Here is a 24,907-nt window from a genome sequence, read left to right as displayed (position 1 = left end):
GATAGATACAGAAGGGAAATGATATCAGCACAATCATATTTTGATATTCGCACTAACTATACTTGTCTTTTATTATTTTTAAGGGATTTGCTAGGGACCACTCCAGAAGGCATTTCACAGACCGGTTGTTGCATGACAGAGCAGCCACGTATGCTCACCTTTTGTCTTATTCATTTAATTCATCTTATGTGGTTGCTCTCTCATTCAACAGCTCTATATCCCTTATTTTTAAAGGAGATTTGCTAGCATCTATTGCAAAAGGTATTTCACAGATTGTTTGTTGCATGTCAGTGCAGCCACCTCATGAATGAAGACAAAATCTGCTGAAAAGTGAGCTTATGTGGCCGCTCTGACATGCACCGGACCATTTGCGAAATGCCTTTTGCAATGGACACTAGGAAAACCCTTTTAAAGAGCTCTCAAAGGTCATTACGATTCCCAAAAAGCACCCACAAACCAATTTAAAAAGAAAAGACAAGCCGGGTTAGTGCGAATATAAAAACTTGGATGTGTTGATATCATTTTCCATAGAGAATTGAAAGGGCAGTAGTAGAAGCAAGAAGAATCGGTCAGCAAATTGGACCTCACTCTTCTTCTACACTTCCCCCTGACCGAAGACCGGTCTTACCCAGAAAAAACTCGTTTTTCTCAGTCAAACCTCTGTTTTCCCTTCCCTTATAAGCAAATACCCCCTGCTTCTCCTTCATGTTAAACCCATCTTTCCCCTCCTATACTATCATCCTCAATTCCTCATTCTCTCCCTCTTCCTCTCCTCCAATTCGTTTTTTGTTGCAAAAATTTGAAAAAAAAAGTAAAGAAGACTGGTTCTAGATTCTGATTTTCAAGTTCTTTCATCTAACTTAGTCCATTAGTCTACCGAGTGAAGATTTTGTTAGACTGATTTAAGAAAAACCATTTTGCAGTTCCGGATTTCTTGCATCAGATACCCATATCCAATTTTGGCTAATTTCGTGCCTGAGTTTCTCCTATGGTTCTGGTTACTGAAGAAGTTTCAGTCGTTTGTCCTGAAACATTTTCATCTAGTCTCCTTTTTATTCCTATTCATCTTAGAGAAGCTCATGGAGCAACCTACTTTTTACTTTCAATATGCTTAACTGCTAATTGTTCTGCTTCATTCAATTTCTCTTCCAAAAAATCATTTCTAACAGATTCACTTGTGTGATTTTGGGGCATGGACTAGAATAGTTTCCATTTCAATCTCCAACCCATTTTTCCACACCTGGTCCTCTTAACTCTCCTTACCAGTTAAAAAAAATGGACAACACTACTGGTTGGGATCAGAAACAACTGATCAATGAGCTAACACAAGGAAGGGATTTTGCAAAGCAGCTCCAGAACTTGTCTACTGCACCCGAATTGCGCGAATTGTATGTACAAAAGATCTTATCTTCCTTCACCAAGGCTCTAACCTTGCTCAAAGGCAACGACCTAGAGGGAGACCCACAACCAAATGGTCCAATCATGGGCACTGATTCGCCTCGTTCCCTCAGCCGAAGCCCGAGAAGTGAGAATTCAGATAGAGTTTTCAAGGATCAGGAACGTGGAGATATCTCCAAGAAGAGGTACATGAGATCCAGTAACTTATTTGCAGATTTTACAACTATATAGTGTAATTCCAACATAGCCTAATTTGATGTTTGTGTTGCAGAAAGATGCTGCCCAAATGGTCGGAACAGATGCGCATTTCCACGGGGACTGGGCTCGAAGGGCCACTTGAAGATGGATATAGTTGGAGAAAGTATGGTCAGAAAGACATCCTAGGAGCTAAATATCCTAGGTATGAAATCTCTCCCATGTCTAATCAAAGAGAAAATTAAATTATAAAATTACCACCAATCAAATCAAGTTATTTTTTGAATGGGTGGGTCCAACCTTAGATCAATCCGAACCGTCCATTTGTCAAATTAGTGGACAGTTCGGATCATGTCTAGATTTATACATAAAAAGTACGAAAGTGGGCATCTTCTTCCCTTATCTAATCAATGGTTGTTATGGTTGCAGAGGTTATTACAGATGCACTCATCGTAACGTTCAAGGATGTCTAGCCACGAAACAGGTGCAAAGGTCCGACGAAGACCCAACAATCTTTGATGTGACATATAGGGGTCACCACACCTGTTTTCGAGCCAACAATCGGATTCTAACATTACCATTGCCGGAAAAACAAGAACAACCGATACTCCTAAACTTTCGAAATGGCCTCAAAGTAAAAAATGAAAACATGGACTACCCAGAAGTGAATTCTTCTTCTTTTTCCTTCCCTTCTGCTTCATTTGATTATTCAAAGCCTGAAAACCACATATTTTCTCCATCAACTACCCTCGAAAATAATTTCATCGGTAGTTTTTCACCCCCTTTTATATCTCCGGCCACGTCTGAATCAAACTATTTTCCGGTGAGTAGTTTCGGAGGAGGATACCCTAATTTGATGACTTCGGAATCCGATCTTACGGAAATAATTTCCGCTAATACTTCGGCGTCTAATTCTCCGAAACTGGATTTGGATTTTACCCTTGATCAATTCGACCCCAATTTCCCATTCGACACCCCTGGTTTCTTCGATCAGCTTTGAAATTACATAGCCAAGGGAGTAAAAAATTACTCAGTTACCGGATTAGCCGGTTGCCGCTTTTCATTATATTTGGAGAGAGAGTTGCATGTCTGTACACCGACAGTACGGTCCAGAAACCCACCTTAATTGATGCAGGTAGAACATGTACTAGTGAGAGTATGTAAGATTAATTTTCTTCTCTTTGCTGTCGTGTTAATTTGTATTTGTATTGATAGCTTTGTTTTCTGCCTTAATTTTCCTTCCACTTATGAGGAAGAATAGCTAATCATTGATAATGTTATGCTTAATTCTCAATTAACTTCCATAAAACTGTATTTCAATCTGCATTATTGACCTTTAGTCATGCCCAATTTTCTTGCACGTACGCAATAGGCACGTGAGGGGGATCATATGCGAAGTTTTTCTCATGACAGGCATATCTTAAAATAATTTCTTTGTTCGCACAAAAGCCCGGGGATGGCTTGGGGGTTTTGCTAGGCATTTCGCTACAACATCCTCAAATACAGCTATTTTTGTTGATTCAGATCAATCCGAAATAATCGAACGTTAACTCTTCTAATTCCTAGGTTTTTGATTATTTTCAATATAGATTCCGGGATCTATATTGAAAAAACCCTTTGTTTGGTTGCCAATATAGTATTCAGATCCCAATTGACAACTTCTGGCTAGTAATTACATGTCGAGTGATGTGTCACCCTTGTCCCATCTCTATGCATGAATTTCTTGGGAATGATGCTTTCTTTCTCTATGTTGGTAATAACATCTACAATCAAACACTACTTACCAGTATTTGTGAAGCATCAAGCAACAAATTGCTGCAGAAGCTTAAGCTGTTGGAGAAAGAAAACTTAAGCTGCAGAAGCTTAAGCTGTTGGAGAAAGCGTTATTTAATCTTTTATAGTTTGACACCTCTCTTTAAAACTAAAAAAGATCATACTTCAAAACTAGACTAAGCATTTTATTATAATCTTTGAACATAAAAATGTAAACTCATAACAGTGTTATCAAATTAGTTAATAGGAAATCTTAATCAAGTATTTTCTAAATGGGGATTGATATCTGCACAACCATGTTTTGATAATGAGACCAACTCACCTCGTCTTTCATTATTTAGCCAGTTGTCATAAGCCAATTCGATTCTCCAAAAAAAAAAAAAAAAAAAAAAAAAAAGGGGGAAAAAGAACACCCAGCAGCCAGTTAAAAAGGAAACTCGCTCGTGTTCTTCTTGTTAATTCATTTGTTCGCTTAATAAATAATCGTCTAAGATTAGCTGCGCCGCTCTCTATTGTAATAGAATCAGCCATTCATTTTACATAAAGGGCTGTGATAAATGTTGACTACCATTTATGCAGAAAAGAGAAATGGATGGTAGCATGGAGATTTCGAGAAACGCGTGGAACAGGTTTCTTTCACTCTCCGCGTCAAAGAATGCAACCTTAGGGAGCGTTTGGCTACCATGAACTAGGAAACAAAAAACATGAAACTAGTGTCTCAGACATGGCCTTAATTGTTGGGTCCCACCCTTCTTTTACTTCAAAGTTCAAACAGGAAGATCCCATATGTACCAAAACTATTTCTTGCGCGTGATCAGTCATCCTTGGATCAAGATTGGATTGTCAAAATCTGTGGCCCCACCATCCTCAATCATCTTTATTCAAACATGGGTCCTACCTTTCATTGAATGTAAACCACTGGTTTAACTTTTCTTAATGGTTCAGTTACTCTTATTAGAAATCCTGTGAGTGGATTAGTTAGAATCATGTGAACGGTATGTTTCTTGATGTTAGCTTTTTGGGAATTTTAATAGCTCATTAGAAACTTATGGATAATGAATGCCAATATTAAAAAATAGGGTGCAGATATCAATACCCAGTTTTAATAGTCCACTTCCAGTCATCGAAGAGAGTCCTCTGGTTGGATGATTAGGATTTTCTGATTGGTATTTTTTGTTGATAGCTTGATAGAACATCCAAAAGGGTTCCATTAGTACAGTATCACCAGTAGCATCATCACCACCACCATCAGTCCATCATTTAACACACAAAACCCAAAGTTTAGGCAATGCAAAACCTGACAAGTTAAGCATCAAGTAAGAGCAGAAGTTAGAGCTTGGTGAACCTAGGAAGAGAGAATGAGAAAGAAAAGGGCCAAATTATGGTTTAACTCTGGATCTTAAGGCTAAATTAAGGACAAAGTTCGAGTCGTTGAGTCTTTGTTTTTGTTTAATTATTAGAAAAAGAAAGAGAGAGAGAGAAAAGGAGGCAGCAGAAGTAAACGATGTCACAGCATGCCAAAAGATTTGAAATCAAATCTTGTTTTACTATCTTTGGCTGAACCATAGAACATCAAATGGAGATCAAAGGAAAGAAAAGGAAATAAACAGCAAAAGTAGTTGTAAGGAAAAGGGGAGGTTACGCACTAAGAAGAAATCAGGACCTGCCTAAGTCACTGATATCGGATTTCAACCCTGGTTTGACAAGAACGCCCGTTTACTCGGGACTGCTTTTTTCTTTATCATATTATCTTGAAGACCCATTTAAATTATCCTGAAGACCCGTTTAGAAATCCTTAATCATATTATATTGAGGACCCAATCAAATTATCTTGAAGACCCGTTTAGAAGAATGCAATGGGTTTTTTTTTCTAAAGAACTCCCAATTTTAATAGGTTTTGCCTGCATAAGTTCTGAGGAGCAGAACATGACATTAACTGGGTTTCTGTAAGAAGAGAGAATTAATCTCTCTTGAAAAGGCTATTATTATTCGTGGTTTCTTTTCCCCAAAAGGAGCTGATCAGCTGGGACTGAAGGATTGCTTGTTGAAGAGGATAAATCCCTCTCGGGTACTTATTGATAGAACAGTTATCATTAAGCATTGCTTTTCACTTTGGTACTTACTTTAGGACTAGCTTCCTCTTCCATTGTGGTTCACCATAGAATCAAGAAAAAAGATAACCCCAAATTCAGAGAACAGTTTTTCACAAACAGGGGACTTGCAGACACCTTTCCTTTAATTCGGAGAGGGGCTGAAATATTTTGAAAAGAGGCAAGTAATTGCTTGACTCAAAAAGAGTCATATCCTTCTTTTATAAATATTATTTGCTAAGGGAAATTAACAGCCATGATTTACAATATACCTGGCGACTAGCTACGGATAGAAAAATAAAGAATGGCAGTTTATGAAAGAGATGGCATGAAGAACATCTATCTATATTCGGTATGTGGAGGGCTCACCAGTTTGGATCAGGAGTGAACGGGCACGGAGATTGAAATGCACCTGGTGAAAATATCGGCAAACAGATTGGAGTGTGTAAAGTGAAGAGTTAAAGAACCATTTGCAACAAGATCTTGTCCAAAGTGATATTCGACTTTGTTGTGCTAGTGTAAACAAGGAAGATAGGATTTGAAGCAATGTTGGTGCCACTGACATTGTAACAATAAAGAAAATAGGGTAGCCTAGTGTGAACATGGAGATCGGTTCGTAGATAAAGATACCCGTAAGAGTTCGAAAGCATTCACTGTCAAAAGCTTTATATTCAGCCTCCGCACTGGAACGGGCCACTGGAGGTTGCTTTTTAGATGACCAAGAAAGAAAATTGCTGCCTAGATGGCACAAAATCCAGTGGTTGAGCAGCCAGCCCAATCAACGTCAGAGAAGGCAACAAGTAACTGGGAGGTGCGGAATGGAGTGTGACACCAAAGCCAAGGGAGCTTTAGAGATGGCATAGAACATGCTTGGCAGACTGTAGGTGAATATAGTGGTGTGCGCATCCATGTATTGACACACTTGATTAATAACATAGCATATGCCAGGCAGGTTACAGTAAGATATTGCAAGGCACAAACAATTACTTTGATACTCATTTGGATCACAAGCTGAGAGCCATCACGTTTGGATATTTTGGAGCCGAAAGGAATTGGAGTGGTGATTGGTTTGCAATCCAACATATCATTAAGTTTCAGAAAATGCAAGGCATACTTGTTATAATCAAGATGAAGGTGATTGGGAGTTCGAACAATTTCAATACCAAGGAAGTATCTATGATCCTCGATATCCTTGTTCTCGAATGGACGTAATGAGATGACAAAGCAACGCCATATGAGACCCAATGAAAAAGATGTCATCCACATAAAGAAAAAGAATGATGGCACAGGCAGAAGTATGTGTGAACATGGACGTGTCTGCAAAGCTTTGTCGAAGGTCCACACTTAAAAGGAAACCACTGAAGCAATGGAACCACAGATGTGGGGCCTGATTGAGCACATGTATGGCTTTGTGAAGGCGACAGACATGATCTAGTTGATGGGTGTCAACAACACCGCGAGGTTGCCACATGTACACTTCCTCCTAAAGAATGAAATGGGGAAAGGCATTTTTGACATCAATTTGCCGAATATTCCAATGACGTTAAAGGGAAACTGTTAGGACGATCAGAATAGTAGTGGGCTTTACCACAGGATTAAAGGACTCAGAGCAGTCAATACTGGGTTTTTGGTTTAATCCTTTAGCTACTACGCAGGCCTTGCAGCGACCAATTGGTCCCTCACTTTAAATTTGATGCAATAAGCTAGCAACATCCATACAAATTCATGGACAGAGAGGATGGTACAAAAGAGCATGTATTATTCGCAATAAGGGCTACACTACAGGTGCTTAGAGGCTTCTTTGTATGAGGTGGTTTCAGGAGTTGTGGAGTCCAACATAGAGGAGAAAGAGAGAGGTCCTGAATGACATGTGGTTGCAAGAGTAATCAGTGAAGGTAAACAATGCCAGAGGCACTATGGCGTAAAGAGTCAGATGACTATGGTGAGTGAAGGGAGGTAATGGAGGATGATTGAGGAGATGGCAGTAGATGTGGTATGGAAGAAGAAGTGGCCGTTGTGTAAGCTAGAGAGGGAGCCCTTGGAGCAACCACCGGTATTGAAAGAATGACTGAGGGTGTGCGTGAATGTAGTGGCCTAATAGATGCCATGTCATCGCCATATGGACATCTACGTTGCAAACACGGAGATTTGACCAAGTTTATTGTCAAGTAAAGAAGTTGGAAAGGTGTTCAAGATAGTTGCAGTTCTCTTAATATTTTCTATTGAAACTCTTTTGCCTCAGTAACTGGTGTCTCATAAGTTGTGTTTGCATTGGAAGTATATTTTGACAACCTTGAAAATGGTAGCATTTGTTGGTAATTTTGGGAGAGAACTTGTTGTTGGGAAAGTTGCCTTGTTTCCCAGTACACTTAATTTCGGAGGGGCTTGAGTGAAAAGAGGAGAGAGAGCATTCTCTTGTGTTTTTTCTTTGGGTTCCTCTTCAGTTTTTCTTAGTTTACTCTCATGTACGGTCTTGGATGAGAAGACAAAGGTAAGGGTTGCGGGTTAATCCATTGTAATCCTTGTATTTTGTTTCTCATAGAGGAAAATCGTGTTCTCGCCCAAGGATGTAGGCATCTTGGCCAAACCATGTAAAATCTGTGTTTATCTTGTGGTTTGTTTTTATTTCCACTTTTTCACTTATTTGTGCATGATCGGATCGGATTTTGCCCAACGGATTTCTGAATAGTTGTGATATCTTTAAGGACTATAAAAGAAGTATGTAGGAAGGTGTAAAGGATATTTTTTGATATTTTCTTTTATGATTAAAGAATATTGAAGGTTGAGCTTGGCTCCCATTGTTTCTCTCATTTCTCTTCTTTTTGTCTTCCGGTTCTTTGCATACCTCTTGCTTCTACTTCTCTCATGAAGGAGTATCAAACCTTGATCTACGCTCTTAGGCCGGCTTCATCATCTATCATCCTACTTCCATGGCGGTAAGAAGAGGTAGAGGACAAGGTAATCCCATGATGGGCGATGCAAGAAGAGATGACAAACTTCAAGCACTGCAGAGACAAGTTGAATAACTAATGTATCAAAGCTCACCAAAATTAATTCAAGTTCAACTATCGAATGATTTGGTTTAGAATCGCCACAAAGTTGAGGGATTAGGAGTTTGTTTATGGCGCTGTAAATCGAGGCATACACCACCAGACAGATTTGGATTCAAAATTTGAAAGAACTAACAAGAACCCATCAAAATCAGTTCCAACAAACCATGTTGAATGATTCAACATGAACTGGGAGGCCAATGTGCCCTCTTCTAGTTTTAAATGTGGCCATGTTGGTCATCTACCAAATCAATGCCCAAGGAGACAAGAAGATGCTCTTATGAGTTTACAGTGGTATGATTGTCTTTCTGACAGATATGGCATTTCTCTCATTGTCTGCCCCTGTGGCCCTTGGCGAGATAAGCTTGGGTGAGGCTGATTTGATTGTTTATTTCCACTGAACGACACCGGCAAGGGCCATTAAAACGACTTGGTCTGGATCTGTTTCTGTGACCGTGACCGTTGGATATGAAGGTGTATAAGGTCATCAGGGTGTTGAGAATTTTGAGACTAGGGATTAGATTGGCGGTTTGGGGATGCATACGTACAAGATGTTCATGGCCTAAGAGCCGAGCACATAGTTCATTGAAGGAGATCTCATCTGGTCGGTTTTCAATGGTGACCACGAACTGCTTGCATTTAGTTTTGAGGCTAGGGTGATGAGGTATGAGTCCGAGACTGGATAACCGATTGCGACAAGGGAGTAAAAAATAACTTTAATTGTATTGAGGAAATCAGTAATGTAGGAGGATCCTTGCTGGATATTTTGCAACATAGTGGAGATTTGGTGTGTGTGTGTGTGGAGGAAATGGTTTGTGAGCAGCTGCTCAGATAAGGTTATCTGAGCAGAGCTCACAAACCATAGGGGGGCCACATTTTTGGGTGGATCCAAAGCATTCATTTGGAAGGCCCTTCCATGGATAGGGTGTGTACCAAATATCAGCCCCATAGGATCATCCTAACCCTGCCATTTGTGGAGGGGAAAAATGGGCAGAAACATGGACACATAGTGTCTGCCCATTTTCTTCCTCCACCTTTGATTGGGTTAGGATGATCCTATAGGGCTGATTTTTGGTACACACCCTATCCATGGAAGGGCCTTCCAAATGAATGCTTTGGATCCCCCAAAAAATGAGCCCCCCCCGGCCATGGTTTGTGAGCTCTGCTCAGATAAGCTTATATGAGCAGCTGCTCACAAACCATTTCCTCTCTCTCTCTCTCTCTCTCTCTCTATATATATATATATATATATATATATATATATCAGAAGAGAAAATGAAACATTTATTTGAATTTCTTCCAAAATTCTATGAGAATTACACATCACTTTTTTTTTGTTTTTGTTAACAAAGGCCCCCATTAAAGCCTCATATTTTCAATCCTATCCGCTTCACAATACCTATTTTACCCTTCTTGATGAATTTTTTATTATACATTTTGTCCAAAAAGTCAACATGGTGGCGTTTTTTCTTTGCAAAATTACGGATTGGGCACCTTAAGAGGAACAACAATTATGGAGACCTCTATAGATTGGAGGGCTAGGATCAGCCTATGGAAATGATTTTACGGGCACAACCTATTTATGTTGTGTTCCATCACATGGACGGTTTGGATCAACCTATGATGTGGTCCGTACAGTTCTTTGTCGACCCGTGCATCGCACGTGATTTTTTACTAGTGTGTGTGTGTGTGTGTGTGTGTGTGTGTGTGTGTGTGTGTGTGTGTGTGTGTGTGTATATATATATATATATATATATATATATATATATATATATATATATATATATATATATGAGGAAAGTGAAGCAACACCGCCGGTGTAGCTAACTTAGCTACACCGCCGGCTTAAAATACAATGGGCCCACATTGTTTTGGTGATCCAAACCATTCATTTGATTGGCCCTCACATAGATAGGGTGTCCACCAAAAATCAGCTCTATAGGATCATCCCAACCCTTCAAACTGTGGAGGCAAAAATGGACAAATTTGTGAAGGTTTTTACACGTTCATTTTTGCCTCCACAAATCGTAGGGTTGGGATGATCCTATGGAGCTTTATTTTTGGTGGACACCCTATCTATGTGAGGGCCAATCAAATGAATTCTTTGGACCACCAAAACAATGTGGGCCCATTGTATTTTAAGCCGGCGGTGTAGCTAAGTTAGCTACACTGCTAGTGTAGCAGTGTAGCTTCACTTTCCTCTCTCTCTCTCTCTCTCTCTCTATATATATATATATATATATATATATATATATATATATATATAGAGAGAGAGAGAGAGAGAGAGAGAGAGAGAGAGAGAATAGAGTTCCTAAGGTGTCACCTCATATAGCTTATATGAGGTGGCGCTCACAAAACATAAGGGGCCCACATTTTTGGGGTGATCGAAACCACTTATTTGAAAGGCCCTTAGATGGATATGGTGCCTACAAAAAATCAGGTCCATAGGATCATCCTAACCCTTCCATTTATGGAGGTTAAAAATGGGCAGATTTATGGAGGTTTATACCCATCCATTTCAACCTCCACCTATGGAAGGGTTAGGATGATCCTATGAAATTGATTTTTTGGGCACAACCTATCTATGTGAGGGCCTATCATATGAATGCTTTTGATCATCCAAACAAAGTGAGCCCCTTATGTTTTTAAGCGCCACCTCATATAAGCTATATGAGGTGACACCTTAGGAACTCTATTCTCATATATATATATATATATATATATATATATATATATATATATATATGAGAAAAGGGTTGCTGCGCTCGAGCACAAAAACATGGGGGGTGAGACCATTGGGGGGGTGATCCTAACCATTCATTTGGAAGGCCCCATCATGGATGGGGGGCCTACCAAAAATCAGCTCCATTGGATCACCAATGGGGTCCATTTATGGGGCAAAAAATGGACAAATACTGTTTGTCCACAAATTTGTCTATTTTTAGCCCCACAAATGGACACCCTAAGGTGATCCAATGGAACTGATTTTTGGTGGACACCCTACCCATGAAAGGGCCCATCAAATGAATGCTTTGGATCCCACCCAAAATGTGGCCCCACCCTGTTTTTGTGCTCTAGTGCAGCTAAGTTCAGCTGCGCTCGAGCGCAGCAACTCTATCCTCTCTCTCTCTCTCTCTCTCTCTCTATATATATATATATATATATATATATATATATATATATCAGAAAATAAAGTATGTGCCGCTGCACATATAAGCTATCTGTGCATGGCTCACAAACCATGGGGGGGCCACATTTTTTGGGGGATCCAAAGCATTCATTTGGAAGGCCCTTCTATGGATAGGGCGTGTACCAAAAATCAGCCCTATAGGATCATCCTAACCCAATCAAAGTTGGAGGGGAAAATGGACAGACACTGTGTGTCCGTGTTTCTGCCCATTTTCCCCTCCACAAATGGCAGGGTTAGGATGATCCTATAGGGCTGATTTTTGGTACACACCCTATCCATGGAATTGCCTTCCAAATGAATGCTTTGGATCCCCCAAAAAATGTGGCCCCCCTATGGTTTGTGAGCCATGCACAGATAGCTTATCTGTGCAGCTGCACATACTTTATTCTCTCTCTCTCTCTCTCTCTCTCTCTCTATATATATATATATATATATATATATATATATATGGCTAGAGAATGTTGTAAGGACTAAGGAGAATTCACTTGAGGGAATCCCACATGGCTTCGGAAGTTGGCAAGCCAATAACTTGCAACTCTTAACTGAATATCAAGTGTCGGCCATTGGTCGAATGTCAAGTTTGGTATAGGGCACTGATGTGGAGATGCTGCCATCGATGTAACCGAAGAGTTCTATGCTGATCAAGTTGGATTCCATCAGATCATTCCACAGAAAGTAATTTTTGACATCAAGTTTCACTGAAATGAAATTGGAGATGTTTGTTCTTGGAAGGGTAACTGTTTGAGAAGATATTGAAGGACAATATGAACATAGAGAATATATCGTGGGCTAGATAGAGGAACTAAGATTGGAAGACAGGAGAAGAAAGCAAGAGAACTGTTTTGTATATTTGTGAGGTGTAGATCTGGTTTGGGAGGAGTGGTTGAAGATGGTTGTGAGCCAGGACTATGGCTCTGATACCATGAAAATTTTCATATGGTGGCAAGAAACTTGTTTGAGTCAGAAAGTGGCATAGACTCACAAGACTTTATAAAATTTAGTTGCTAAAGCTAAGCGCAATTAACAACCCAATATTCACAATATACATGGCAGCTGGCTAAGGATAGAATGATAATGATGGTGGTTTAGGAAACAGACAGCTTTAAATCCCTCTATATTCAGTATGTGGAGAGGTTTCCAATCAGGGGGCAAATTGATTTCCCACACAGCGGAAAAAGGATGAAAATACCTATTAGTATTACTAAGGCACAGCATACTAATAAGGCCGAGGAAATGAAAGAATAAGGACGACTTATTTAGTGATTACATTATAATATTTGGATTCATAAGATGAAATTACAAACAGTCCATAACTGATTTGAGTACAAGTCACTCTGAACATAAATAATCTTCTTTCATTTTGAACAGCTGACCAAAAGTGTAGTATCAATCTTCCTGTTAGACCAGAAGCTCATGTCCAAGGAGTCCTCAACAAAGAGAAGCTCTCAACATAATTTCACTACCTGACTTTATGAGGCTACAATTCAACAATCCTTAATTCAGATAATGGAAAAATACTGATTGACCATAGATCATTGTCGTATTATACATTAAAACCTGATATAACCAATGTTTCCACTTTCTCTTAAATGCATGGGAATGGATGGGACTTGTAAATTAGGATATTAGCACTGAAGTTCCATGCTCCAAATTATGAAGTTTGAATTTCAAGGATTCTGGTTCTCCACTTAAATGGATAATCATTTGTGGTTATTCCACTGTATTTGATCCACAGGCTTTTGATAAATACAAAATCTGCACTATTCCTTTTGGTAGGTAAGTCTCCAAATTTGTGACAAGAATGAAACTGCTTAAAGAAAGGAACAAGCAGAGGCCCTTCACTGATGAAGAGATAGAGTCCGGCGTTTTTTCAATGGCTCGCGATAAAGCGCCTGGGCCGGATGGTTTTTGTTTGGCTTTCTTCCAATCTTGCTGGGAATATGTTAAAGGGGACATCTTTACATTTTTCAAGGCCTTCTTCGAAGGAATGGAACTGGATAGAGGCACTGGAGCGTCATTCATAGCTTTATTGCCAAAAACGAAAGGAGCAGTGAAGGTCTCGGATTTTCGTCCTATTAGTCTAGTTGGTTGCCTTTATAAAGTTTTGTCAAAAATTTTGGCGGACAGGCTTAAAGTGGTCCTTCCTCTCATCATCTCGTCGAATCAGTGTGCCTTTGTCAGTCAGAGGCAGATTCTGGATTGCTCTCTGGTGGCCAATGAAACGGTGGATTGGTTGTTTAAGTCGGGTTATGCGGGTGTCGTGTGCAAACTTGACATGGAAAAAGCGTATGATAGAGTTGAATGGCATTGTTTGGACCATTTCCTTGGGAAAATGGGTTTTGGGAATCGATGGCGGGGGTGGATAAAAAGTTGCTTATCGTCGGCGTGGTTTTCCATCCTAATTAATGGTTCCCCAAAAGGTTTCTTTCGATCGTCTCGAGGCTTGAGGCAAGGGGACCCTTTATCTCCGTTCCTGTTCGTTATCGTTGCTGAAGCTTTGAGTCTCTTAATGGAGAAAGGCAAATCCGTGGGATTAGTTGAAGGGATTCAATGCGGACCAAACGGCGTTCTTTTGTCTCATTTACAATTCGCAGATGATACCCTTTTATTCAGTTCCCCTCAGCAGTCTAAAGTATTGAATCTTAAGGCTGTTTTGAGGTGCTACGAACTCATCACCGGTCAAAGATCGAACTTTTCAAAGTCGAGAATGTATGCTGTGAATGTGGGGGAGGAGGAAGCAAAGACTTTGGCGCATCTAATGGGATGCCGTTTGGATAGTTTCCCTTCTTCTTATCTTGGGCTTCCGTTGGGAGGTGGCAGACCGAAAATAGGGGCGTGGACACCAATTGTGGAAAGAATCGAACGGAGACTAGATTCATGGAAAAGGAATTTGGTATCAATTGGGGGCAGATTGACCTTGATCAAGGCCGTGCTGTCGAATCTTCCTGTTTACCAATTATCATTATTTAGGTGCCCTGTTTCTATTGCAAAGAAAATAGAATTGATCCAGCGGAGGTTTTTGTGGGGAGGTTCAAAAGATAAAAGAGTGTATCTTTGGTTTCCTGGGAAGATGTTTGCAAGCCGGTACTCGGCAGAGGTTTGGGGATTCGTAAGATCAAACAGGTTAATGACGCTCTACTAGGGAAATGGCTGTGGAGGTTTGGCGAAGAACAGTCTCAGTTATGGGCGAAAGTGATTGGCGGTAAATATGGCACAGGCGTGGGAAATTGGAGTTCTCTTAATCGATTCAACAAACCTGGAGTAACACTGTGGCGGGATATTATGCGTTTGAGTCCATGTTTCGACCGCGGCATAAGATATAGAGTATACTCGGGGGATAGAATTTCTTTTTGGAATATGGTATGGTGTTCCGTCATACCTCTAAAAGACTTGTTCCCTGATTTATATGTGGTGGCCAGGGACAAACAAGCTGTAGTCAAAGATTGCTTTGAGTTTCGGGCCAATAAGGTGATATGGAAGCCATTGTTCCGCAGAAATTTCTTCGACAGGGAATTGGTATCGTTGGTTTCTTTCTTTCAGATATTGGAGGACAACTACATTAGTCCATCTGGGACGGATAAAAGGATCTGGGTGTGGGACACATCGGGTTATTTTTCGGTAAAATCTTTCCACAAAGGCCTGTATCCGAGTGCGGCAAATCGGTCTGTGGCAAAAGTGTGGAAGATGAAGGTTCCTCCTAGTATATGTTTTTTCGGGTGGAAGGTGATTCAAGGACGTATTCAAACGGTAGATTTTTTGAGGGCTAGGCATATGATCATAGTCAATCATTGTGCTATGTGTCTCGAAGCAGAAGAATCGGCGGAGCATTTATTTATCCATTGCAAAGTCGCTCGAGTGGTATGGGGACGGGTTCTGGGGAGATTCGGCATCGAGTGGGTGTTCCCTTCCCAAGTTAAGGATCTATTTGAGGGGTGGGCGTTTAATCCATGGAGGTCAAAAGGTAAAGTGTTGTGGTCGATTTCATTGCTGGCTACGCTGTGGGTTTTATGGTCGGAAAGAAACAATCGGATCTTCGAGGGGCGTGCATCTTCTTCCTATTGTCTATATATCAAAGTAGTTGTCTTATCGATTTCTTGGGCCAGGTCTTTGCCCTTGTTCAAATTTGTTTCGGCCTACGACTTGTGGGCGGGATGGACAGTGGTCTGCAACAGTCGAATACCCACCCATAGAATCGCTCAGCAATGGGTCAATCCTCCAGTAGGTTTTTCTAAGCTGAATTTTGACGGATCAAGCTTGGGTAACCCGGGCCCAGCCGGGATCGGGGGCGTATTAAGGAATTCAGAGGGGAATGTTGTGCAGGCTTTTTCCGGGCCGATAGGAGTCGCCGATTCTACTGAAGCTGAAGTCAGAGCCGCTTATCAAGGAATCCTAATGTTAGGTAGAGAGAGGGTACCAAACACTATCGTGGAAGGAGACTCTGTAAACGTCATTCGGTGGCTTAAGGGTACGGTAAATCCTCCTTGGAGATTCCTTCATTTATTCGATGAAATAAAGGATATGTCGGTCGGATGTTCGGTGGATTTCCTTCATATTAGGAGATCTGCCAACGCAATCGCTGATAGTTTGGCTAAAGCGGGCGTGATAAAGCAGTCTCTGGAGCTTTATGACTTTCTTCCCCCTTAATTGCTTTTTGTAATGTTTTCTGTTTTCTTTTTGCTTTTCCTGTATGTAGTTCTGGCCTAGTGGGGGGGCGGGAGGTTTCCTTTCGGTCCTTCCCCTTTTATATATATCAGTTACCATTCAAAAAAAAAGAAGAAAGGAACAAGAACTTCCTCCCTTGGAATGGACAAGATCATATTTCCATGAAAATGTATTTCAAAAAACTATGGCTGTAAAGCAAAAGGAAGTTTAATTACAGTTTGCTCATACCTAGACAGAAGACTGTGTCTCCTCTTTGATATCTGCAACGGATTTTGGTTTTTTTGCATCCTTAACTTTCCTCAGAGCTTCCCTCAAGCCCATGACAATGAATAAGTTGGTGAGAGTAAGCAGTGACTCTGCACTGCCGTGTAACCAATCAACATTAGACAAGGAGGTACCATAATGCAACTTAGCTGTCCAACCATATAAGGAACATGAAACTATAGTTAGGCATCCATAAGCTTTTGTTGCTAATTGTGTAAATATGGTTAGTGGGAGAAGAAGTTACCGTAAATTCCAGCAGGGACTGCTCAAAGGACGTGACAATGTAACATCAACATGAACAGAGTCAGCAGAGTTGAAAATAAAAACCATTTAAAGTTATGAAACAATCAACAGAAGTATCAACAAAGCCAATTGCTAAATGCCAAAGACAATCAACAGAAAAGTTTCTGTAAATAAAGAAATTGACCTCTCTTACCTAGAGTAGTCACTCTGTAACAAAAGTAACAAGACATTCTTGGAGTGGTAAATATGTCTTTACAATTAGGGCTATTTTGGAGCTAGAAAAGTAGATTTTCCATTGATAATGTATATTCTGCTGGTTTGGTCATTTAAGAGGAAAAATATTTTCTTGGGAAATTTGATAAACCATTTTAGCTAGGGGTGTAAACGAGCCGAGCCGAGCCGAGCTCGGCCAGGCTCGGCTCGGCTCGGGCTCGAACCAGGCTCGGCTCGGTCAGGCTCGGCTAGGCTCGCGAGCCTTAACGAGCTCGAATTATATTAATTTTACACCCCTCATCTTCCCTGGACAGCCCTATCTAGTGTTTTTTTACTACTCTTTTTACACTAGGGGGGTGGTCCAAGTAACAAATGGGATTCCAAAAAAGAAGTGACATATTTTGCCTCCCCCTTTCACTCCCTAGACAACCCTTTTAGTGTATATATTAATATATAATATATATATTTAAATATATTAAATTCTTAACGAGCCTTAACGAGCCGAGCCGAGCTGAGCCTAGCCTAACTCGGGCTCGGCTCGTTAAGGATTCGAGCCGAGCTCCAGCCGAGCTTTTTTCGAGCCGAGCTTGAGCGAGCTTCCGAGCCCGAGCCAAATTTGACACCCTTAATTTTAGCATATAAAATTTCAACAGTGCAAGAAATTTTTTTTACATCAGATGATAATTTTAGTCTTCATGATTTAAAAAATTATTATTCATGTTTCAAGATTTTTTTAAGTACCAAATACTTTTTCTTTTTGGGACATAAGGACATGATACTCAAGATTGGAATTATTTTTATTAACTTCCCATCTTTTATTAGCCATTGGAGGCAATGCTTTGAAATATTCGATGCAGTGGGTAGTTCTTGGAAGGGATTGATCCTCTTTGAAGTAAGTAAAATGTTCATAAGATGGGTGTCAGTTCATGATAAGACATTTTTAATCACTACACCTCTTGAAATAGCCATTTGAGGAAATTGGTTTTTCTGTACATGGATTTGATGGGTATTTACGATTTTTCATCAGTTCACTCCCCACTTACCCTCTTATTGTTTTCATTGCTTTGCAATAAATCATCAATTATACAAAGAATGTGTGAAATAAATAAAGTTGCAATAGGCAATTTCTATGGGAATCATGCCAGTTCGATGAAATACTGATCGAAAGAAATTGTGCTGTAAAACTAAGCAGAAAGGAATGAAGGAAGAGATTCAAACTAAGCAGAGAGCCTACAGAATTCCACCCATCACTTGCAATCCTATCATGAAAACATGAAACAGGAGATGAAAAAAAAAATTATGGCTGAACTTAAGAAAAGAAAAATAGTGATAACAAGATTAATAGCTCAATATAAGACACAACTTAGTGGGATAATTGATATATGACAATCAATTTAGTTTCTACAGAAACAACATATGCTCCCCAAATATCGAATTTCAGAAACTGCCCTTGTTCTTCTAGTATACACAATTTACAATTTAATCTCTACCACATCGATATTGTGCAAAACAAATCCTGTAATTCTCTCAGAGTTTCTACACAAATCAGGGGAGGGGATGGGTATGGGAAATTCCCATTATTCTGTGAGAAACCCACATAAATTCATAAAAGGAAAAGGAAAAAAAGAGAATCATACAATAAACTAATTCTATACTATAAGAAAACAAATGGGAAAAACCCACAAACAATTCTGCAGAAAGAGCGGAACTAAAGCCCCCAGCTAAAATTGAAAAAACGAAAAGAGGTCGAGAAACTTACTTGTAGCCCCCACGAAAGTGAGTAAGAAATAGAACCCAAATAGTGTAAGTTTTGGGGCCGATTTTGATTTGGTGATGAAATATAAGAAACCCAAGTAAGGAATGAGAGACACTGCAAAGAGTTGTGATGCTATGCTCTGAGAATCTATGGATGGTGCCCATGGATCTATTGGTAAATACCCACAAACAACACGTCTGTATGAAGAATAGGTGATTCTGTTAAGTGTCCTATTTCTGCCACACCCAAAACCCTTGCCTTTCCCACATGGATTTTGTTGATGAGGAAAACCAAGAAAATCACTAGAAATGTAAAGGAGAGTGGTTTTAGAAACAGGTAACAGGGAGCTGATCATTATGCAGAAATGTTTCTCTTTATCATGCAGGTATTTTTGTTAGTATGGATTTTGGAGAGATTATTCGTTTCCTTTTTTATTTGTTTATCTAAACGTAAGTTACATGTATGGCGGATATCATTCTTGAGAAAAAGGCATCTCCACCCTTCACTTGCTACATGCAAATGGTGATCGGGACCATTGATCTGATGGACCACCATACGGATAGGGCTGGCAACGGGGCGGGGCTGGATATTGCATTCCCCGTCCCATCCTCGCCGGAAGGAAGATTCCCCGTCCCCGCTATGCTCAAAAATCCCCGCCTCAAAAAAATGCTTTTTAACGCCCATGAAGAAGAAAAGACAAGCCATGTTTGTGCACTTATCAAAATATAGTAGTGCCAATATCACCAACCTAAAAGAAATGTTTATTGTTCACAAAAAAACACTAAAACAATATTAAAATAAGAGGGTATTCATAATATCTTGCATATTGAAATGGGGCGGGGCCATCCCCATCCCCGCCTCGGGAATTTTTTTAAAATCCCTGTCTCCGTCCCAATCCCTGCTGAGGGGCGAGGTGGGGCAGATCCCCGTTTTTCACGGGTGAAATTGCCATCCTTACATATGGATGGCTCATAACCGGAAAAATAGAAAAAAAGGAGAATCATTGATTGAATAATTCCTCATATCAATGGTCAAGATCTGCTTAGATGCGTCACATATTGGACGGAGATGAAAGGATAGCACATAGACAATTTTCTACTATTGAATGGTGAGTTACATTGGGATTTTCAGAACGTAAGGGACCGTTTGGAAACGCGAATTTTAGAATCCAAGTTTTTAGTTTGAAAACATTGTAAAAGAGGGTTCATGATCAAGCTGCTGCCGCTGTCTTGGCAGCATTTCTTGGATTTTAAGTAAGAAAACCACGTTTTAGAAACCTCTCATGCATCCTGAGATTTCTAAAACCTGGAAATATGGGAGGATCTGCTACTCTATTGCTGACGGAAGAAGGGCTAGAAGTAAAAAACGAGTAAAAAACGACGGTCGGTCCACTTCTTCTCTTGTCTCTAGGCTACAATTTTGAAGAAACTCCAGATTCTAAAATCCACGTATCCAAACAGCCCCTAAAACTGTAATTTCTTTGGTGCAAGGGAGATAATTTTATAAACTAAGCCCAAACGGGGTCTTTCACAAAATAGCATCAACGGGAGCCGGGTTAATGCCAAATCACCACCCCAACGAACTGTGATTTAGCCGGTAGTTGTTGAAATATAAAAGATTAAATAACACCTTCTCCAATAGCTTAAGCTACCGGAGTAATAGGTTGTTTCACATGGTATCAAAGCAAATTCCCTGGGTATTAAAAATCCATATGTAATGGCCAGCTTAAAAGATGGGCGAGATGAAAAGAAGGGCCACACGTGAGAGGGAGTGTTGAAGTAAAAAAGAAAATAGCACTTCTCCAGTTATTGGGTTCCTTTTTCCAGACAACTTCCAAGACAGGTCAGGACAAAGAGGACCTGGGAGAGTTTTGCCCGAGTTGAGGTAAGAACTGTACATTCCTGGAAAATGAAATTACAGGTGTGTATGTTTTTCTTTATTCTTTAGTTTTTGGAGAAACTTTAATTCGATAAAAACAAAATCAGTGTTAAACGACTTAATCAAGGTTGTTTTGTTTCATTGCCACATACAGTTTTCTCTCTAAAAGACTAAAACATTAGAGTCTGTGATCAATCACCACAATAAGAAAAGGAAAAACCAGCTATAAAAATATACATGCGGATTACCAAATTAAAGATCATGACAAAGCAATTGATCATTTCAGAACACCCATCTTCCTTGCACATTCCACACTGTCCTCCAATATACTCTCCATTTCATGTTTATACTCAAAACCCATACCAATAAGCTTTGTAGAAGCATTCTTAATTCCTTTCTCTGGTCCTTCCTTATACCTGAAATGTAACCATTTTAGTATATACTCAAAATCCATACCAATAAGAAAAGACAAGCTAGGTTTGTGCAATTATTAAAACATGGTAGTGCAAATATCAGTTGCCAAAATATATTAGGCAGCAACATTTCTCAATTCAAGGTTGCTTCCCCACAGAAATGTAGTATCTTCTTTAATTAATTACGAAATACCCTTTCGAATTCTAAAATATAAGTTCCATAGGATAGATATTGGCCACTGATTTTGGCACTACCATGTTTTAATAATTGCACAAACTCATTTTGTTTTTCCATTTTTATCAAGGTGTAGATCAGCGTCTTAGGATCCCATCATGATTTGATAGGAGGAAATCTGGTCCGCAGGATCAGCAATGCCGATCACCAGTAAGTGCCGTGGAAGACTATTTTACCAACAACTTCTATGGTAACTGCGTGGAGATAAGAATGTGAGAGGAAGTTTTAAAAAGAAAAAGAAAGAGCTTCTTACTCATTTTCTACATCGATTTCAGGATAATTCTCTCTGTAGAACTTTGCAATTTCTGCAGCTGTTGGGTAGGCAGAGGCACAGAGAAATCTACCAGACATTGAAGGTTTGTTCATGCAGAAAAGATGTGCCTCGGAAAAATCATCAATGTGCAAAAGAGGAACCGAACCCAACAGTTCCTCTAACCATTTTAGTTGTGTATATGCATTTTTGTTGCCTGTAAGCTGTGATATGGTTACTTCTAGGGAACCAGACAGGTAAGGAAGAAGAGTTCGGCCGCCGACTAGCCCACAAGCCAGAGTAACCACCTCTAATCCACCAGTGTCTTTGTTACAGTAGCTTAACAGCTCTTTCTCGGACTGTGTCTTTGAACATACATGCCTGCACCACCACCTCCATAATTCAAATCATGGTTTTTTATAAAGGAAAATGGAACTCAAAAGTGACCTCTTCTGTTTCGCTTATGTATTATACATAATGGATCTTATATGTTGTACATAATGGATGTGTGGAGGGTTTTGACAGATTTAGTCTTTAGGTCAAAGATGTGCTTCTAGTGGGGTTGCAACTTGGGTCAGGCTAACCTGAATCTGATGGGTTCAACCCGATTTCAGCTTGGATTAGGTTGAAATTTCCCCAGGTAGGGTTTGGAAAAGCCAATCCCCTTTTTTTTTAAAAATTTCGGGTTGGTTGGGTTGAGGCCTTCGGCAACTTGACACGGCCTGAACCTGACCCATTCCCCATAATTTTACTGTGATTTAAAAATTTTGGGATTATTGTTTTTTGTACTTTAAAAAAAAAAATTGCACTGGCCAACCCGAACCCAATCCGACCCTATTTGGAAAATCAGTTAGACAAGTAGGGTTAGGTTTGGTAAATTTAGAGGTGGTTTGGGTTAGGGTTGACCCTCTAGACACGAGGCTCAGGTTGGGCTATGGGCCTCAACCTGAACTCAGCCCAAGTTTCACCTATATGGCTTTGATTCCCAAACAGAAAGCAAAAGCATTTACCAGCTCAAACTCAGTTGAGCATGGAAAAGAATGATGAAGAGGCGTCCAACAAGATTCGTCCATAGAGTCTTTAAAACCACTACAATCATCTTTCAATGGTGAGGCTGATGTGACGGAGGCAGTGTAGATGAGTCGCTTCACCGTTCTTGATCTTATGCAGTACTCAACAATGCTCTTCACCCCAGCTATTGCAGCCTCTGTCGTATCCTTGTGCTGCTTCAAAATTCATCATCTTATCAGACAAATTCTTTATTTTAACAAGAAATGAAAACTGAATTAGTCAATTACTCCCATATTTATTCTGGGAAATGTTATCAGCAAAGCCATGTGTTGATATTTGGGCAAATTTCGGTTTTGGAATGCGGTTGGGTCCTCACCGAAACCGAAATTTTTTGGAAATTTTGGATGAAATCCAACGAAATCAAACAATGGCTATTTTATCTCCTACAAAATTTCGACAGAAATTTCGGGAAAATGAAATTTCAAAATTTCGGCAGAAATAAACTACTATTTCAGGTTTTACCGATTTCTATCTCGGTATCCACCGAAACCTGAAATTTCGGACCAAAATTTTCGGATTTCTGTCGAAATTTAAAACCTTGCCTATATTGTCTTTTAGAATTTATAGACCTGTCAAAATGTTATTAGAGCTCCTAAGATGCTCGCAAAAGCCACTTAAAAAAGAAAGACAAGCCAGAACCATGCAGATAACAAAATGTGGATGTGCTGATATCATTTCCCTTTATTTTTAATGGTCTTGCTAGTTGATCTCTATTATACACCATGTTTTTAAATAAAAAGAGAGACACCACTTACCTTAGTACTGAAGGGGTTGTGTATCATGGGGGTAGCAAGATGAAAAACAAACTCACAGCCACTGATTGCCGGTTCAAATCCGTCAACGCTATAAATGTCGGCCATGAATAACTTCAGTCTGGTGTCTGCACCAGGAAGGCTTTGCAGAAGCTTTGTCTTGGAAGGGTCATCTGCAATTTAACAGTGTATATATTAGAGAGAGAGAGAGAGAGTGTGTGTACGTGTGTGTGTGTGTGTGAGAGAGAGAGAGAGAGAGAGAGAGAGAGAGAGAGAGAGAGAGAACCTAAATTCCTTAGAGTTGCATGAACGGTATGCCCTTTCTCTAGAAGACTCTTAACAAGCCAAGACCCGAGGTAGCCTGCACCTCCTGTAACACAAACAATGCTTCCCTTCTCCATGGAACAGACTCAATTTTCTTCCCTTTCTTTTTCCCTACCAACTTGAAATGTACCAGTTTAGTTCATATGTGATATAAGCAGAGTTTACATGGTGTGTGCACGTGAAGTCCAGTACTATAGTCCTTCTCCATCAAAGAAGAAAATTGAGCTCCTCCATCAAAGAAAATCAAAATCTCCAAAGGTTCAGAAGTTGAGGAGGAGTCAGAGAGCAAGAAATTAAGTTTAGTAAGAAGATGAAAGAAATCTTTCAATAGGGTCTTAAATTCAAATGAGTATGGGGAGTGTCTCTAGAGATCACGTGTATTCTCTCTTCTCTTGTTTTGAGTTTCGTTATAAGGGTATTGTGTCCTTGGTTGTTCTGCGCCTTCCTTAAACAGTTGTTTTAATGAATTCCAGCTTTCCGATAAATAAAAAAAAAAAAGTATAGAGGGACCTCAAACATGAATTCCAGTATCTTTCAAGAAAATAATGCATGCATCTGTAAAAACTAATTACCCCAATTAACAAAACAAAATTCCCAAAATAGTACAGTAGATTTCAACTGAAACTCGGAACACGCATGAAAATTTGCATCGAAATTGATAAATGCAGAAATTAACAGAAAATAGTTGCGTAGATCTCATACCGAAAAGGAAAATGAGTTTTCCAACGAGTTTCAGCAAAGAAATCTGCAAAGAAATCTGCAAAGAAACCCCAAACGGAGAAAGATAAGGTTCGAAACGAATTGCAGAAGAAATACTTTCGTGGGGACTTGAACACTCGACCAAGTATTATTGTCCACAAACTCCCTGTTTGGAAAATGACGGTCTCGGATTCTTTTCCTCTAAATTTTTTTATTTCGTTTGTTTATCTAAAATGCAAGTTATATGTAAGGCAGATATCATTCTTGAGAAAAAGGCATCTCCACCCTTCACTTGCTACATGCAAATGGTGATCGGGACCATTGATCTGATGGACCACCATACGGATGGCTCATAACAGGGAAAAAAAGGAGAATCTTAAACATAGTTTTTTTGTTTAGGCACACGTCGGAAACAGATAACATAACAATTCTTTCTTATTCAAATTATGAA

At 39.8% G+C, this 24,907-nt stretch overlaps 3 protein-coding genes across 3 annotated transcripts; 1 reads left to right on the top strand and 2 right to left on the bottom strand.

Annotated features, from left to right (window-relative positions):
• The first annotated feature begins 696 nt into the window (after positions 1 to 696).
• Positions 697 to 2,887, top strand: LOC143862728 (putative WRKY transcription factor 41). The gene is made up of 3 exons (XM_077373810.1): positions 697 to 1,583; positions 1,670 to 1,798; positions 2,023 to 2,887. The coding sequence occupies exons 1-3, from the start codon at positions 1,276 to 1,278 to the stop codon at positions 2,591 to 2,593; spliced, it is 1,008 nt and encodes a 335-aa protein (XP_077229925.1). The 5' UTR covers positions 697 to 1,275; the 3' UTR covers positions 2,594 to 2,887.
• Positions 2,888 to 5,584: 2,697 nt separating this feature from the next.
• LOC143862729 (1-acyl-sn-glycerol-3-phosphate acyltransferase) lies at positions 5,585 to 19,278 on the bottom strand. The gene is made up of 4 exons (XM_077373811.1): positions 18,838 to 19,278; positions 16,867 to 16,884; positions 16,587 to 16,771; positions 5,585 to 5,868 (listed from the first exon to the last, which is right to left on the bottom strand). Exons 1-3 carry the CDS (start codon positions 19,187 to 19,189, stop codon positions 16,587 to 16,589), a joined length of 555 nt encoding a protein of 184 aa, XP_077229926.1. The 5' UTR covers positions 19,190 to 19,278; the 3' UTR covers positions 5,585 to 5,868.
• A 1,541-nt stretch (positions 19,279 to 20,819) lies between these two features.
• LOC143861090 (NADPH HC-toxin reductase 1-like) lies at positions 20,820 to 24,650 on the bottom strand. The gene is made up of 6 exons (XM_077371987.1): positions 24,460 to 24,650; positions 23,720 to 23,868; positions 23,437 to 23,606; positions 22,631 to 22,833; positions 21,614 to 22,003; positions 20,820 to 21,128 (listed from the first exon to the last, which is right to left on the bottom strand). The coding sequence occupies exons 2-6, from the start codon at positions 23,832 to 23,834 to the stop codon at positions 20,990 to 20,992; spliced, it is 1,017 nt and encodes a 338-aa protein (XP_077228102.1). The 5' UTR covers positions 23,835 to 23,868; positions 24,460 to 24,650; the 3' UTR covers positions 20,820 to 20,989.
• Positions 24,651 to 24,907: the final 257 nt, after the last annotated feature.

This window comes from Tasmannia lanceolata, unplaced genomic scaffold, assembly GCF_043159265.1.
Source record: "Tasmannia lanceolata isolate RefF3 unplaced genomic scaffold, GAP_Taslan_0.1 ptg000037l, whole genome shotgun sequence".
NCBI classification, from domain to species: domain Eukaryota; kingdom Viridiplantae; phylum Streptophyta; class Magnoliopsida; order Canellales; family Winteraceae; genus Tasmannia; species Tasmannia lanceolata.
The sequence above is the reverse complement of the archived record's forward strand: the minus strand, read 5'-3'. Positions and strand labels throughout refer to the sequence as shown.